Genomic DNA, 16,845 nt, shown 5'->3' with positions numbered 1-16,845 from the left:
GGGCAGCTCTGTGCTGGGCAAAAGCCTGTGCTTGCCGCCGACTGGGCCTCCCGGTGCCCGCAAGCGCCAGGACGGGGCCGGGTCGGGGCCTGCGCAGGTGGGCGGGTGCCCAGTTATTGCACAGGGAGCAGCAGACGGGGCGGGCACCCGCGGGGACAGCAGCGTCTCCAGAGCCCTTGGAGCCTCCCGGCTGGCGCGCAGCCAGGGCCCGGGCGCCTTGTGCTTGTGCGCGCCGGCGAGCAGCGCCCGCCGCCCGCAGGGCCGCCCCGCCGCCCGGAGGAGCCCACCCTGAGGTAAAGGTCAGTGCGGGGCGGGCCCGACGTGGCCGTGCGCGGCCGCGTCACTCCAGCATGGCGTCCAGCTGGTCGGCCAGGTCGTCGAACATGCTGCCGATGTCGTCCAGAATGCTGCCCGTGCTCTTGCCCTCGGCCGCCGCGGGGCTGGAGGCGGACCGGGGTCAGGACGGCGGTGCCAGCCGGGCGCCCCCGCTGCCCTCGCCCCGCCGTGTGCCCCTGCTGCCCGCGCCCCTGCTGCCCTCGCCCCGCCGGGCGTCCCCGCTGCCCTCACCCCGCCGTGTGCCCCTGCTGCCCTCGCCCCGCCGGGCGCCCCTGCTGCCCTCGCCCCGCCGGGCGTCCCCGCTGCCCTCGCCCCGCCGTGTGCCCCTGCTGCCCTCGCCCCGCCGGGCGCCCCTGCTGCCTGCGCCCCCGCTGCCCTCGCCCCGCCGGGCGCCCCTGCTGCCTGCGCCCCCGCTGCCCCCGCCCCGCCGGGCGCCCCTGTGGACGGCCTCACTTACCGCGGACCCTGCCCGTCCTCCTGCCGGATCTTCTCCTCCACCGCCTGCAGCGCCGCGGCCAGGCACGCGCTCGTCTCCTCCAGCTTCTGCCGAGCGCTGTCCGCGGGCGCGACCCCGTCAGGCGTCCCCGCCACGACCACGGCTGCGGCGGCGGCGCGCGGGGGCTTGGCGGGCACGTGCAGCGCGGGCGCGCCGGGGGACGGGGGCCCTGCGCCCAGCGAGGGCGGCGTGCCGGGCGGCTTGGCGAGGGCGCCGGGCGGCTGGCGCGCCGGCGAGGGCGCGGGCGACGGGCTTCCGCTGCTTGACGGCAGTCCCGCCGCAGCTTTGGCCGGCTTGGGCGCCGTGGGTGGCGGCGGCGGCTTGGGCGACACCGGCGGCGGCGTGCCGTGGGCGCGCTTCACCTCTGCGGGAAGGACACCGCTGGCACCCGGGCGGAGCAAACCCACCGCTCCGGCCCGGCTTCCCGGCTGCCGCGAGGAGGCGCGCGAGCCTTCAACCTCAGCCTCCGAACCCACCCCCTGTCCCCGGCCCCTCCAGGTGCCTGCCCAAGGGCCCAGGACTGGGGGGTGGGGGGTGTCTTCAGGCCTCGGGGCCTGGGCGCCTGGGAGCACCCTGCCTCGAGGCCTCCCCTCCCTCTGGGGCCTGCGAACAGGTGCCAAAAGGGGAGGGCCCGCGTCCACCTTGCTCCCGGCCCAGGCCGGGTACGGCGTTGCGCGTGGCTGACAGGGCAGGGGCGGGGGACGTTCCCACGCCACCTGACCTTTCTCAAACTCGAAAGAAGAGGGGCGAGACGCTGGCTCTGGCACTTACCTGGGCTGCCAGGGCCTGGCAGCGGCACCTTCTTAGAGGCGGGTGTGGGTGAGCCCTGAATCTTGGGTACGGGCTGCGCCAGGACGGGCTTGGGCGAGACAGGCGGCTTGGCCAGCTTCCGAGCGTCACCGTCCGGAGGGGGCAGAGGGGGAAGCTGCGCCAAGTCTGTGGGTGGCGGTTCAGCAGGTGGGGGTGGCGGGGGCAGCTCTGGGGCCCCTGCTTGCTCCGAGGCCGGCCTGCGCCGCGCGGTGCCCACTCCGTTCTGGTACACCGACAGCGGGGGCGGGGGCGGCTCAGGCGCAGTCTCCCGCTCCTTAGCCTTGGGCCGGCGCTTGACTGTGTCAGACTCGGTCAGGATGAACTTGACATTCTCCTGCTGGCTCTGTTTAGCTCGGATGCGCCTCTTGAGCGTGGCGCTGGCCTCCACCCTGGCCAGGGGCGGACCCTCGGCACTCGGCTCAGCCTTGGTCGGCCCTTGGGGCCGCTGCCGAGCAGCTCCATCCTCCACAGGGTGGCCTTGAGCTATAGGCTCCGCAGGCCCGCGGCGGGCAGCCAGCAGTCCCGTGACCGGCCCGCTGAGTGTGCGGCGCCGGTTTACCACCTCACCGTCAGGCCCGATGGCATCTTTGTGCTTCACCAAGGCCAGCACTGTAGCCACCTGGCCTGGCTCAGGACTGGCTGGGCGAGGGGTGTGGTGGCCCTCGGGTGGTCGGCGGGCAGCCCGGCCGCCCCCTCCGATGGAGGAGAGCTCGAGCATGGCCGCAATGCTCTTCACACTGCCTGCGCTGCCAGTGTCCACGCTGCTGGCCAGATCGCTGGCCCGCCGTCGTTGTGCCCGGACCCCCAGCCGGCCGTCCTTGGGCTCAACCTCCAGGGTTGGCTCTGGCTCGTCAGCCAGGTTGGCGCTAGCCAGGGCCGAGCTGGAACGCTTGGGGGGAGGTGGGGGGGGACCTTTCTTGCGAGGCCGCACGGCAAATGACTGGCTGCGATTGACGTTCTTGTCGGCGCCGGTGGGCGCCCTCACCGAGTGGCTGCGGCCCACACGCCGCTGCACCGTGGCATACGGCCCCGCCGCAGCCGGCACGAGAAGCTCGTCCCGCTCTGGCTCGCCGTCGGATGTCGCATAGCGGTTCAGGCTGTGGGCACGCTTCTTGGGGCGCCCTGGCTCTGCGTCAGCCTCAGGGGGCAGGCATAGTGTGGGCACTGTGGCTGGCACGGGTGGGGGCACGGGCCCAGGAGCCATCGCCCCCGCCTCGCCTTCCACAGGTTGGGGCAGCACATAGGCAAAGCCACGGTGTGTGGGGGACTGAGGCAGCGAGCGGGGTGACATGGGGCGCTCTGTGGGTGGCAGCAGCTGTGGGGTGGGTTTCACCTTGGCCGTGGCTGGGGATGGACTATGGGGTCCCCCGAGAGCCTGGGGGGAGCCTGGCCGGGCTTTGCTGGGTGTCTGTGGGGGCGTGAAGGGGCTGGTGCCTGCTGGGAGGACCTGCCGTGGCTTCCCAGGCACTGGGGGCACACTGGCCCTCTTGACGCTCTGGCCATGGCGGCCTGACCGGGCTTCCTTGGGCGGGGGGCTGGGGCCTGGGCCCTCATCCAGCAGGTACTCCTGGCTGCGCGACATTGGACTGCGGGGGCCCGGGGGCACATCACCCAGCAGCTCCTGAGAGCTGCTCATGTGCCGGGCCCGTCCCCCCAGGCCAGGCTCCGGGCGCACGCTGGCCCTGGGGGTGAGTGGCAGGTGGCTGGAAGGCTTGGCAGGAGCAGCGGCCCCTGCCTCGGCTGGGCCAGTCATGGCTGCCTGCAGCTCGCCGCTGAGCTCACTGTCCTGGAAGGTGGTCATCTTGGGAGACTGGACATCGGCCGGTGCAGGCTCAGCTGGTGGCGGCGACTCCATGGCCATCACGTCAAGCGACTGAGGCGCCTTCCGGCGCAAGGGGCCCCCCTCGTATTTGGCGTACTCAGCCTTCTGCAGCTCTGCGAGCCTCCTCACTGCCAGCATCAGTTTCTTCTGGTGTCCTGGGGGCAGGGTCACCGGCGCAGGTCAGGAGGATGCTGAGGTAGGCTCAGTGGGGCACAGGAGGGGCATGACTCACCCAGCTTCGTGATCCCAATCTCCTGCAGGTCCTCCCAGGTAATGTCGGTGATGAAGTCAATGTTTTCGTAGCCGTTGTCCACCAGGACCTTGTGGTACTGGGCCAGGCCAATCATGGACAGCCACACGGCCAGGTTAGCCTATGGAGTGGGGACATAGAGGGGCAGCCTGCAGCCTGAAGCCCCATGCCCTGCCCACCTGGCCGGGGCTGTCAGAAGGGTCACAGACAGATGGGACAGACAGACAGGCCAGGGGTCAGTGGTGGAGACGGAGTGGACACAACCTTGGCAGGAGCCCTAGAGGATAACTCCTCGGCACGGCTGCCGGGGGCTGGAGAGCACGCAGGAGCAGACACACACGTGGGGGCCCTGGCCTCAGGACCCCGGGCAGGGCAGGTGCCGAAGGATCTTCCTCAGCTAGGCCACATGGCCAGGGGCACAGCCCAGGGAGACACTCCTTCCACACACGCCCATGGACAGACACACAGCACCACCACGTACGATATGGGTAGACGCACACACTGCGTTCCCAGCCAAACCTGGGCCTGATGCCCGTCCTGCGTCACGCTCACGCTTTCCCGCCTGCACAGCCACACTGTGCACTCAGGCAGCACCCGTTGTCTTCACTCAGAACCTCACAATCACTCCCCGAACACCATTCTAGCATCTGCACTCCCAGCTGGATGTCAGTCGTGCCAACACTCTGCACCCTGAGATGCCCCACGGACACGAGGCAAGGCCACGGGGCTCCGTGTGCTCCCGGCAGGGCTACTGAGCGGCTGACTGAGTGTCGCAAGGTGGCGGGGGGTGGGGTGGGTGGGTGCAGACTACCTGTCCACACACCCTGGGTCCTGGGGACAGCCCCGCACCCCTCCTGCCAGCAGACAGGAGCCCAGAACTCAGCATGTGACCCTGAGCTGTGGCTCACAAGTTGCAAAAGGAACAGTAAGGGCCCCCGGATGTAGGCCGGTGTGTGTGTACCCTAAGTGTGTCTAGTGCACAGCTCCCAGGTATATGCCTGGGTGTGCACCCACAGTGTCTAGGGGTGCAAGCCCTCTGTGGCCTGGCAGACAGGGTCACACCATGTGGGCGCATGGGGGTCCCTTTGGAAGCAGACAGGTGGGAGGGGAGCTTGCACAGACAGCTCCCAGCCAGCCAGCATCAGCCCTGTGTTCCCTGTGAAGCCCCGCCGTAGCCAGCCAGGCAGGCACCTGTCCACCTCGTGTGCCCGTCCTGGCCGCCAGAAGGTGGGGAGGCCTTACGGGCTTGTGCTCCGGGAGCCAGTCGGGAAGGCTCAGCCCACTGATCTCTGCCGTGATCTTCTTGCGGTGGCCTGGCTTGGTGACGCCGATGGCCGTGAGGTCCTGGGCAGCGGAGACGGCTGTCAGGGCGAGGCTCGAGGACAAGGTGAGGGGATAACCACCCAGGGGGTGTGGCTCACCTCGGGGGTCATGCGGCTGATGGTGGGCAGGTCATAACCTGCTCCCGTGAAATTGGGGGCGTAGAGCTGCAGCTGGAATGTGGCGAGCCACTGGCTGACTGCCTCTGCGCTCTGCAAGACAGCAAGGCACGTGCTGCAACCCGCCGCCAGCCAGCCCACACCCAGCCACCAGGCGCCTCCTTCTCTGCTGGCCGGCAGGCCCAGGGCGCAGGTCCGCTGTCCGCTGGTCCTCCGTCTGCAGTAGCGCCCCTGGCGAGCCCGGCCAAGGCGCTCCTCGGACGCCGTCCCACGTGCCTCTTCCTCATATGTCTTCCTCCTCTTCTGTGAGCTCCACCAGGAGGGTCCGGCTTGGTTTGGGTCCTGGCCTCCTGACCTCCCCTCCGACACCTTGGACAACCACCCATGCCAGTGCTGTGTGGCCTCTCACGTGACAGAGCGCTGGGGGGAAGGGGCCCTGGGCCAGGCTCCCAGGAAGGTGTGCCATGTACCCCTCCGCCACGCAGGACTCAGCCAGCAGCTCCTGCCTCCTGGCACACGGGTGCACACACGCCCCTGATCACCTCACACCCATCCCCCTTCACCTGCAACACACACACACGCCTGCCCAGCTCAATCACTTCGTCGCACACACTGGCACAGCCACAGCCACTCCATCCACAGCTCCACACCACCACCGCCTCTCACATCCTAGCTTACACAGATGACATCGTTACACACGGGCACGGGCACGCACAACACACGTACACACACTGACAGACACGAGGATGGGGTCCAGCCTATCAGGGCCCCCAGGTGGCACCTGGGCACCCATCAGACAGCGGCCCCGGCCTCTCCCAGAGCCTGCCCTGGGGCCGGCTCAGGGCCCGTACCTTGCCTTCTGATGCAGGTTCTAGCTTCTTGGGCGGCTGCTCCGCGTATACTGGCCCTGTGTGAGCCACTGGGGGCTGGGGTCGGGCTGCACCTAGGTAGGTGAGAGCAGTACTAGGTGCGGGGTTGGGGGAATCAAGAACAGCGCCCCCTGCAGCCAGGGCGGCTGTGCCTTTGCCCTCACCTGCAGAGCCCTCGGCGAGCTTGGCGGGACTGTCTCCCGGACTGGATTCAGAGACTGGCTTCTGGGAAAGCACCGTGGCCAGGAGCTGGAACCCAGGGACCCGGGTCAGGGTGTGCTCTGGGCCCCCACACTCAGCCACCCTGGCCTGGGTCCCCAACCCTACCCACCTTGACCCCCTCTGAGCCCGCGTGCAGGGCGTGGCCACCGCTGCCCCGGCTCCCGGCCGCACTGCTCACACTGCCGCTGCGGTCCCCACCTACAGGCACAAAAGGCTCATCCTTTGCAGGGCTGCCACTGACCCAGCCCTCTGAGGCCCCCAGCCTACCTGTGAGAGGCTTCCGTAGCACCCAGATCTCCTCTGGGGGTGCAGCAGGACCCGATGAGGCGCCTCCCTGGGGTGGGCTTGGTTCACCACCTGCCCGGGACCCTGCAAGCCCAGCACAGACTCCATGAGGTCAGGGTGTTCCACCAAGGGTTACACCACAGCCTCCTCCTCCTGCCATGGCCATTTCCAGAAAGTAGAGACTTCCCAGGGCTAGCGACAGTGGTGTACCAAGTTATGCTGCCAATCCAATATGGACTGGCATGTCCTGACTACTCCACTTTTGATCCAGCTCCCTGGGCATGTGCCTGGGAGAGCAGTGAAGGCTTGCCCAAGTGCTTGGGCCCCAAAAGCAAAAAAGCTCTGGACTCCTGGTGTCCAACTGGCCCTGCCCTGGTTATTGTGGCCATTTGGGGAGTGAATCAGCAGATGGAAGATCTCTGTCTCTCTCTAACTCTGATTTTGAAATAAATAAACAAATCTTTAGCAAGAGAGAGAAACTTCCCTTTCCCTTAGGCCCGGGGGCCTAAGATCAGCCTCCTACCAGGGGTCGCAGGTCTGTGGACAGGGTTCTTAGGGTCCCTGAGGGTGTGGCCACTCAGTGTGGCCTTCTTTACAGGGACCGGGGGTCTCATAGGCACTGGGAAACTGCACCGCCTGGCCCTCTGCCTGCTCTCACCACCTGGCCATCTCCATATCCCAAGGACGCAGCATATGACTCCCCTCGCCACCCACGCAGTGCCACCCCAAGGCTCCATGACCTGGCCTGTGCCCTTCTCCTGGCCTTTGCACTGACCACACTGGCCTCTGCCCACAGTCTTCAGTCACATCAAGCTGGTCTCTGTGTCTCCACTCCCATGGCTAGCTCCTTGAGGGCAAGGAACCCTGATGTCCCCAGCTGCCATTCTGAGTGGGAACAGGGCAGTGGGCAGAGTGTGGTGTGGAGACCACATGGGGGATGGGCACACAGACACCTGCCTGGTCACTGTACCCTGGTATTCAGCCTGCCACCCTCCTCCCGGGACCTGGTTAGGACTTGCCTGCTCGCTTGACGATGGCCTCGCCCAGGGAGGATGGGAAGTAGCCCACACGGTCATGGCCTGTCCGGTTGTCATGGATACAGCCCTTCCACCGGCCATCCGCATGCTGCTCCAGGACCTGGCGGGGCATGGGGCGTATGGCTCGGGGGCGCCCAGACTGGAAGTTGCTGTGGCCAGGCACATGTGCCGGTCTGGCCCCGCTGCGGTCGCCCCCATGTCCTTACCGTGATGATGTCCCCTGCCTTCACGTTGAGGCTGGTCAGGTCATAATTGTTGCAGTAATCCTTAGTGGCCCGCACCTGCAAGGCTGCCGAAGCCTCTGGGGACACAAGAGGTAGACCCCCAGTTCTGCACGCTGCCCAGCCAGGCCTGACAGCCCACCCGTATAGCCCCCAGCACCTGGCCTGCCCGGCCTACCCACCCCTCAGCAGCTGCTTGATCTCCTTGCTGGCCTGGGACGTGGTGAACTGGTGTACAATGTCCAGGGCCGTCTGGCTGTAGGTGTTCCTCACGTGGGCGTTGATTCCGCTCTGCAGGGGCGGGCAGGCACCGTGCCTGTCGGGTCAGGGCCTGGCCCCAACTCTCCCCAGCCCCCAGACTCACGTCCAGCAGCAGCCGCACCACTTCCATCTTCCCACAGAAGGGCCCCGGGTCCCCCCAGCCCACTGCCCAGCCCCTTGGACTCACGTCCAACAGCAATCGAACCACTTCTGTCTTCCCGCAGAGGGCGGCCTCGTGCAGGGCCGTGCCTGCCTTGGTCTGGCGGTTGATGTCGATGCCGGCTTGGAGGAGGAGCCTGGGGGGTGGGGAGGGAGCCTCACCCAGCGCCTCCCACCACCCCCGTGCCCTGCACTCTGTGCTGACCCTCCGTTCCAGTGTACCCCCACTTTACAGGATGGGAGATCGAGGGGCTCCTCGGGTCTCCTGTGGCTGGCGGCTGCTGTCCGCCCCCTAGGCTGGGGGCAGGCCCCAAGATCAGGCCCCCTCCTGCCACTGGTCATACCTGATGATGTCAATGTGGCCGTTCTTGGCTGCCAGGTGCAGGGGGCTGGTGCCATTGGGGTCAGTGGCATCCCCCGGCCGGGGCTCCAGCAGGGCCGCACACATGTTGCTGCTCAGAAGCAGCTGGACCACCTTGAAGGAGGGGGTCAGGGTGGGCGAGGTGAAAGGGGAAGGCCTGGCCTGGGGCTACCCCGGGTGAGGAGGTAGGCAGGGTGGCAGTGCCTCCCAAGTTCCTAAGGGAAGACTTACCCCAACTCGGCCGAACTCACAAGCCAGGTCAAGGGGCGTCTTCCCAGAGTTGTCCACCATGCAGGGGTTGGACTGATGCTGCAGCAGCATCTCCGACTGGCCAGGATTGGGGGACCGTGGCATCTGGTCAGGTCCCAGGGCACCCTGAGCCCCGCAGCCCCGCCCGCTCTACGGCCCCGTGTGGTCCTCACCACGTCGTAGTGGCCATGCTGGGCCGCCAGGTGCAAGGGAATGTGGCCCTCGTCGGATGGGATGTTCACCGCCGAGCCGGCCTTCAACACCAGCTTCATGGGCTCCTTCCGGCCCTGCCAGGCCGCGTAGTGCAAGGGCCGCATGCCTGGGGGCAGGCGGGGTCCATGGGAGCTACCCTCCTGCAGCCCTACCATCCTTACGCTGACCACGCAAGGACCTGCTGCCACCCTCAGCACCGCCTCCGGGCCCCCAGGCCAGCCTTGCCTTTATTGTCCTTGATGTCCACAGCAGCCTGCGCCTCCAGCAGCAACGTGATGAGTTCTGTGTTGCCGTTCAGAGCCGCGTGGTGCAAGGCAGAGAAACTAAGGGCAGGAGATGTGGAGGACCCGTCTCACGGGGGACCCAGGGCCCCGGCCTGCCCACCCCAGTTCTGGTTGGCAACATGACAGAAGGCTCACCCATCTGGATCCTGGAAGTTGACGTTGATTTTCTTGGTGGAGCCGAGCAGCTCTGGGATGTGGGGGAAGCAGGGTTAGCGGCAGCCCTGCCAGCCCTCTCCCACTCCCCGTCCTGACCACCTCAGCAAGTACAGGTGCTTCCTTCTCCCTCCGGGCTGGGCCCAAGGCTAGGGTTCTGTTTGCTCATTCACTCAGCACCAATCACCTGCCACGGGGCCCTGCAGCATCCTCTGAGCCAGGAGATGCGGGGACAGACGGGAGCAGGGTGCTGGCACCTACATGGCACACACGTGCGCCCACACCCCCACCCCTCGGGGAGGATGGCTGGGAACCTGCCCAGGGTGGGAGAGCTCTGCCCAATCTGTCTCTCAGGGACCCAGATGGGGCCGGGGGTGGTGGCAAGACTGAACACCCAGAAAAGGGGTATTTCCGGGGAGAGAGCTACCCCTCGGAGGTGTAGTCGCCAAGTTTTGCCCTGGCGGTGTAGACAGATGTGGGGCAGAGGGAGAGGGAGGCAGTTGGGTCAGTGCCCCTGAGATGCCCCAGGAATAGCCACTGGTCCACGGGGCCACACTCAGACCCCAGGGCCTTCCATTCAGGGCCTCAGCCCTCTCCATCCGCCAATGGCTTCCCAGTGGGCCCGAGTCCACACGGACTTGGGCCAAGCCCGTCAGTGCAGGCTGTGGTTACATAACCCATTTGTGGGTCAGCCGCTCCTCCTTGAGGGGGCGTCTGGCAGGACAGAAACCCCTTTGTCTGGGCCCTGGGACGGGCTGGGGGCAGGGCCGCTGAGGTGGGTGTCCCAGAGCCCCAGCTACTGTGGCCTCAGTGTCAGTCGTAACAACCCCTTAAACTCATGAGGTCAAGCAGACTCAAATTCGAATCCGTATCTTGCCATGGTGTGGCCACTGTACACAGGTATTTGTAGGTACAGCACGGGTCCCAACTGTACATCCCAGAAATACTCCGTTTCTGGGTGTTCGGCCTTGCCAGCAGGGGGCAGGCTCAGGAAAGCCCAGCCACTGGTCATCCCCACTGCCCCCACCCTGCACCAGCCTGGACAATTTTTGAGGACTAAAGCTGCCAGCCTCCCTGTCGCCTCCCCAACACAGAGCCACTTAGCCCCCCTTCCCATTGGTGGTCTTTCTTGCATCTTCTGTCTTGTCTGTTAGCAAATATTAGGTCCCCTCCCTTCAAGATGCCAGCACAGCACACTGGACCTCACCCCATGGCCACGCCCTGGCTCAGGTCTGACCCACCCACCATTCTCCACAGCCACCACTCGCCTCCCTCACCCCTGTCCTCGCCTGGCTGTGCCCTGCTCAGTCTTCCTCTCTCTCAAGGCAACTCCCTTCCTAGCCTGTGTCCAGTGTGTCTGTCCTATTTGCTCATTGTCTAGCTGGACCCTGCAGAAGAGGTGTGCTTCTGGCTCCACCATGCTCTTGGTGGCTGCAGTGGCGCCAGCCCCAGGCTAGGTGCTTGGCCAGGTGGCGATGGAGAGGGTATCCTCGAGCCACATGCTCTGTCCACTGTGGGGTCAGCCTTTGGGTGGCGCCCTGCCTCTGTCCTGCTCCAAGGCCTATCCAGCCTGTTCTCCACAGCCACTTCTCAGGGCCAGCCCCGCCTCTCCCTCCTGGCCACCAGCTTGGGGCATTTTCTGGCTGGAGCCCTGCTCACAGCCAGATCTGCCTGCTTATCTGGCCACACCTGCAGGGGCTGACAAAGAAGCAGTATCCAGAAAATGAGGCAGACACCAGTGAGGGAGGGGTGACCCCACCAGGAGGGGGACTACCCCTACAAGCTGGGTGCCACTAGGGGGTAGCAAGCCCTGCCTGCTCATGAGGCTTGTCAGGAAATAGGTCGGAGGGCGTGGTAAGCCCAAGGTGCCCCCAGCTCTGTGGGGTCCTGGAGGAATGCAGGGCTTGCTCACAAGGAGTGGCACCCCCACTTCACCTCCTAGCCCCAGCTACTAGGACCAGGCTGACCGCAACATTCAAGGTGGGGACACCACGACAGGGCACACACAGCCGGCCTGAGTCAGGTCGGCCCCCCGCCCTGGCGGCTTCTCCCAGGGATCTCCACCAAAGTCAGCTGTAGATGCACAAGAGGAGGGTCCCTGCAGGGCGAGGTGCACGGGGGGCTGCTGGAGCCTGAACTGACACTGTAAGTGAGGGAAGAGACCCACGCAGCAAGAGGTGGCTGTGGAGGTGAGTGGCTCAGAGGACACTGCTGGACAGCCTCCCCATGGTCCAAACTCCAGCAGCACTTTGCGGAATCAAAACACATCTTACTCCAAAGCAGGCCAGCGTTGCCATGACAACAGAGCTAATTCCTGGAGGGATTTCTCTCTGATTTGTTTCGTCCGCCCCTGTGAGTCAGAGTGCGTGCGGGCGGCAGGGGGTGCGTGGAGCTGGGGCAGGTGTCTCTCTGGCCCCAGAGGCCACACCAGTTTACAGGAGGAATCAGGGAACCAGGTAAAGGTGATGGGGGCTCCTGGCAGCCGTGCCTCCCCCTGGTGGCCAGAACCATCACATCCCCAGCCCTGCTTCCCTGGCACCCTGCCCAGGGCTCCGGGTGCCCAGGGCCTGCCATGTACCTCCTCCGTTCCTACAGATGACCAGACTGGGACCCAAGGTCACATGATCGCAGGTTGCAACCCCCCAACCCTGTCAGCTCCCTACCATCTTCAGGGCCCTGACTGCCTGCCCCCCACGGGGGGGGGGGCAGGGCCGGGTAGGGCAGGGTTAGCTCGTGCCTGTGCCCGCAAGGCACTGCTGCCCTCGCCTGACCACGCAGGAGCCCAGGGGATCCCCTGAGGCGTTGGGACTGCCTCCACCCACCCAGGAGGCAGTCCCACTTTCCAGTGCCCATGAGGGGAGGGTATGGGGGTCTCCCTGCCTTATCACAGCACGCCCCTGCCCCCTCCGGGGCACCCAGACCTCGAGTGCCGGCCCGCTGGGGCCCACACAGGTGCCTGATACACTGACATGGCCACATACGTGCGCAGCCACACACGCCCATCCGCCCAGAGAGGCTACCGTTTGGGCCCCTACAGTGCGCACGCTAGGGATGGGCGGTGGGGCCCACTCCCTCTCCGACCCCTTTTCCAGTATGTTACACAGGGAGAACCAGCATCTGCAGATACCCATGGGACCCTCGGGCCCCCAGTCTTCGCCTCCCCCCACCCCGCCGTGCAAGGAGCCAGGGCGTCCTGAGCTGGGCGACCTTGGGCCTCTACTGTCCCAGCCGTAAATGGCCCCCTGCGGCCATGCCTGGGCAGCCACACCCCCAGCATGGTCCTGCCCCCCCTTTCCCCCAAAACGTGTTTCTAAACACCGGGGGGGGGGGGGGTAGGTATCAGCCTCCTTGGCGCCCTCACCGCAAGGGCTCCATCCCGCTTTTCAAGGTGGAGGGGGGCGCATCCGCCTCGCCCCAACAGAGACCTCAGCTGTCAGCCGTAGGCCGGGAGGCAGGGATGCGAATGCCCGCGGCTGGCGGGCGCTCGGGTGGTGCGCCTTCGCCAGCGCTGGGGGCTCGGTGCGGGGTGGGGGGCGCAGACTCGGGGTCCCCGGCGCCGCTGGCCCCGCCCCGTCCCAGGGGACCCGGCCACCTCGCCTCCCCGCCCGGCGCCGGCACGGGTGGGGGGCCGGACGCCGGAGACGAGCGGCCGCGGCGCGCCCCCCGCACTCACTGGCCTTGCCGGGCCGCGGCCTCTGCAGCAGGCGCTGCGCGGTGCCCACGTCCTCCGCCTTCACCGCCTGCACCAGCTCCTGCTCCTTCCCCATGGCGCGGCGGGGCCGCAGCGACGCGGCTGCGCTCGGCGGATCCGCGGCTCAGCGGCGGCGGCCGTCCCGCATCCTCCGCCGCCCGCCGCCCCTTCGCCCCGCTCGGGCTCGGCGCGGAGGGGGCGGGGAGCGCGTCACGGGCGGGGGGCGGCCGGCGGCGGCGGGCGCGGGGCGGGGGCGCGGCACCTGGCACCGCCTCCCGGACGCCTGGGTCCGCCGCGCCGGCCGCCGACCTCCGTCAGCCCGCGCCCGCGCGCCCGTGGCTCCGCCCCTCCGGCGGCCCCTTCCCCGACGCCCCCTCCTCACGGGCCGGGGCTGAGCGCGGCGGCCGCCGGGGGCTGGGCACGGCGAGCCCCGACCCTGCCGCGCTGCGCCCGGGCGAGGCTGCGGGACCCGCCGAGCGGGGAGGGGCGAGCTCGGAGGCGGCGGGGCGGGAGGGGACCGGCACGGGGACCCGGGCGCCCGGGCTCACACATTTCTGGCCCGTGGTTCCTTCCCGTGGGAGGTGTCAGGGACTGCGAAGAGGAATCTCCCAATAATGAATTCGGTGTCGGGGAAACCCGCACCCCCTCCCGCTGCACCCCATTATTCCCTCTTTCCCTGCAGCCTGTGAGCCCTCTCCGCCCAGGAGGGCGACCCCCCAGCTCCTGCCTGTGGCCCCCGTCCTCCCCTGCGTAGGGAAGGTCAGCCGGAACTCTGGCTCTGCTACCAAGGGGGGCCACGCTACCCCAGCCCCGCAAATGGGGGCACAGCCCAGCCAGCGGCTGGATGCCTTCCTCAAACCTGCTACTCCCAGGTGGCAACTCCTGCCCCTTACGCTGGACATTCCTGGGTGGGGGGACCGAGCCTAACTGCTCCCCTTCCTCGCCTCCCTAGGCTGGGCCAGTCCAGCAAGGCGGGGTCAGTCTGTCCGGCCTCAGGCTCCGGATTAGCAGATGAGCACCCCAGCTGGTTGAGGCTGTTGGGGGATCTGCTGAGGATGCCTCTGTCCAGTCTAGGACTGGACACAACTCCCTCTGGCCCCAAGCAGGTTGGAGGTAGGGTCCTGTGGCTGCCCTGGTCTCCCACCTCGCTGTAAGGCCAGAGGGAGCCTGGATCTCCCACCGCGGGCTGGGCCCTCCCCTCTACAGCGACCCCCACTCCCAGGTACCTGCCGGGCCAAGCCCCGTGCTGCCCTCACCGGGGAAGACAGCACGGAGGCCCGTGGCCCGCGGCGTCCAGGCTGGGCCTGGAGCACACGCTGGCCTCAGCACTGGCTCCAGGCTTTGTCTCTTGGAGCGTGAGTGAGGCCAGCAGGGGTGTTTCTCGGGGCCAGTCTAAACAGCTCTTCCCAGGAGCTGCCACGGGGGCCACACAGCCTGGGGTCTGCACCTAGGGTGCAGGGGTGGCTTGGTGGGAATGTAGGACCACCATGACCACACTGCAGGGAGCCAGGCCCACAGTGAAATACAGTAGAAGCCGGCCACAGGGTGAGTGTGGCCACAGGGTGAGTGGGCCTCCCTGACCTGGGCCTAACACCCACAAGGCCCCTGTGCCGGATGCCGGACATCACTTGTAGGTCATACCCCAGTAACAAGCCGCTGTGGGAATCCCATCCCAGCCTCCTGCCTCGACTGGTACACCTTCCCTGTGCCCTTCAAGGCCGGAATCCGTGCAGCTGGGCTCCTGAGCCGCCCCCCACCCACAGGGGAGCAGCCAATAGGCACCCAAGACAGGCCTGAGCGAAGTCCGGGCTGTTGGGGTGGTGGCCCTGGCCCCAGGGATGGAGCTGAGTGCGGTCTGGCAGGGACCCCACGACTGTCCCCTCTGGGTCCCCCTGAAGGTGAGGTGTACAAGGAGGTGGAACCGGTGGAACATTGCAGCCGGTTGGCTACTATAGCTGTGAAATAGAGGTGCCTTAAAGATAGGTGGACGTTGGTCTAGGGTGCCCCAGGCTGGGGGCTAAGCGCAGCAGGCAGCTGCTCAGCGTATGCGCTGTGTCTGTGTGGACCCAGCTCCGAGGGACTGGCTGTTGGCCAGGGAGTCGGCCTCAGGATGAGCAGGGAGGAGCCGCTGAGTCAGCGGATTGCCTGGGCTCCGCCTGGAGGAGCAATGACCACGGCCGCAGGGCCCCACTGCAGCCCAGGCCGGCTGCCGTCCTGGCCGTCCCGCCCCTCGGCAGTGCACCTGTGCAGTACCCCGCGTCTTCACACGGTCCTGTCACTCTTGGGATGCCGTCTCTGTCCCGTGCTGAGCTGGTGTAAAGCAGAGGCCCACCTTGAACTGCTGCCCCCCATCTCCTGACCAAAGGGGGTGCAGGGAGCCCGTCCACTTGGTCAGCGCCCCTGCTCCACCCCCAGCCTCAAGAGGGGTGTCCCCAGCCCCCTCATGCCAAGCTGAGCTTCTCCACAGGAGACACCTCAGGGCACAGCCCCCAGCATCTGGTGGAGCCCTCCCTCGGGCCAGCTCCTCTCCTGCTGCACACACCTGCCAGGGCGTCCTCCAACTGCTTCCTCATGGCACGGTGGGGGTCAGCGTCTCCTGGGCCGCAGGGAGACAGCAGTACAGGCTTAGGGCCAGGGGACCCCCTTTCCTCACCCCCACACGTGGTGCTGGCAACTCCACGCCTAGAAACGCCCGGAACAAAGGAACACGTGCATGAACATCCCACGGAGGGGCAGGCCGGGTCGACGGGGACCACTCTGACCACTTTGTCCTGAAGACAAAGGCAGGAAGGAGCCAGTGCGTGACAGGGCCTCAGCCACTTCTCACAGATAAGGACTGCTCAGGTCTCCTGTTTTCTTAGATTTATTTTTGTATTGCAAAGTGAGAGAAAAGGAGCAACACACACACAGATTCTTCATCTCCTGGTTTTCTCCCCAAATCAGCACAACAGCTGGAGCTGCGCCGACCCGAAGCCAGGAGCCAGGAACCTCTCTGAGGCTCCCACACGGGTGCAAGGTCCGAAGGCTTTAGGCCGTCCTCGACTGCTTTCCCAGGCCACAAGCAGGGAGCTGGATGGGAAGTGGAGCTGCCGGGATTAGAACCGGCGCCCATATGGGATCCCGGCACATGCAAGGACCTCAGCCACTAGCTACCTTGCTGGGCCCTGTTTTATTATTTTTCTTAAATATTTATTTCTATTGGAAAGTCAGATATACAGAGAGGAGGAGAGACAGAGAAGATGATCTGCCATATAGTGATTCACTACCCAAGTGACTGCAATGGCCGGTGCAGCACCATCTGAAGCCAGGAGCCAGGAACTGCCTCCAGGTCTCCCACACGGGTGCAGGGTCCTCAACTGCTTTCCCAGGCCACAAGCCTGGCCTGGATGGGAAGCTGGATGGGATGTGGAGCTACTGGGACTAGAACTGGCGCCCATATGGGATCCCAGCACATTCAAGGCGAGAACTTCAGCTGACAGGCCACAGCGCTGGGCCCTAAAAAGTTCTCTAATTGCTGGGCGCACTACGATGGTTCAATGGCTAAATCCTTGCCTCGCACGGTCCAGGATCCCATATGGGTGCCGGATTGTGTCCCGGCTGCTCTACTTCCCATCCAGCTCCCTGCCTGTGGCCTTGGGAAAGCAGTCACAATGGCCAAAAGCCTTGAGCCCTGCACTTAATGTGGGA

General features: G+C 66.3%; 1 protein-coding gene across 2 annotated transcripts; it reads right to left on the bottom strand.

Annotated features, from left to right (window-relative positions):
- Positions 1-340: 340 nt before the first annotated feature.
- On the bottom strand, positions 341-13,234 carry LOC121151744 (caskin-1). 2 transcript variants are annotated; one of them, XM_040973521.1, is made up of 20 exons: positions 13,141-13,234; positions 9,450-9,501; positions 9,256-9,353; positions 8,991-9,136; positions 8,800-8,895; positions 8,552-8,682; positions 8,236-8,344; positions 7,970-8,078; positions 7,773-7,867; positions 7,549-7,666; positions 6,512-6,613; positions 6,354-6,442; positions 6,187-6,271; positions 6,005-6,096; positions 5,136-5,246; positions 4,957-5,058; positions 3,697-3,835; positions 1,604-3,619; positions 794-1,196; positions 341-440 (listed from the first exon to the last, which is right to left on the bottom strand). In XM_040973521.1, the coding sequence occupies exons 1-20, from the start codon at positions 13,232-13,234 to the stop codon at positions 341-343; spliced, it is 4,287 nt and encodes a 1,428-aa protein (XP_040829455.1). The 2 variants fall into 2 exon arrangements, with proteins under 2 accessions (XP_040829455.1, XP_040829457.1); XM_040973523.1 differs by lacking the exons at positions 4,957-5,058; positions 5,136-5,246.
- Positions 13,235-16,845: the final 3,611 nt, after the last annotated feature.

The sequence above is a fragment of the Ochotona curzoniae genome, unplaced genomic scaffold (genome assembly GCF_017591425.1).
Source record: "Ochotona curzoniae isolate NIBS_2020 unplaced genomic scaffold, NIBS_Ocur_1.0 contig_2321, whole genome shotgun sequence".
NCBI lineage: Eukaryota > Metazoa > Chordata > Mammalia > Lagomorpha > Ochotonidae > Ochotona > Ochotona curzoniae.
Note: the sequence above shows the minus strand (reverse complement) of the source record. Positions and strands in the feature narration are given on the sequence as shown.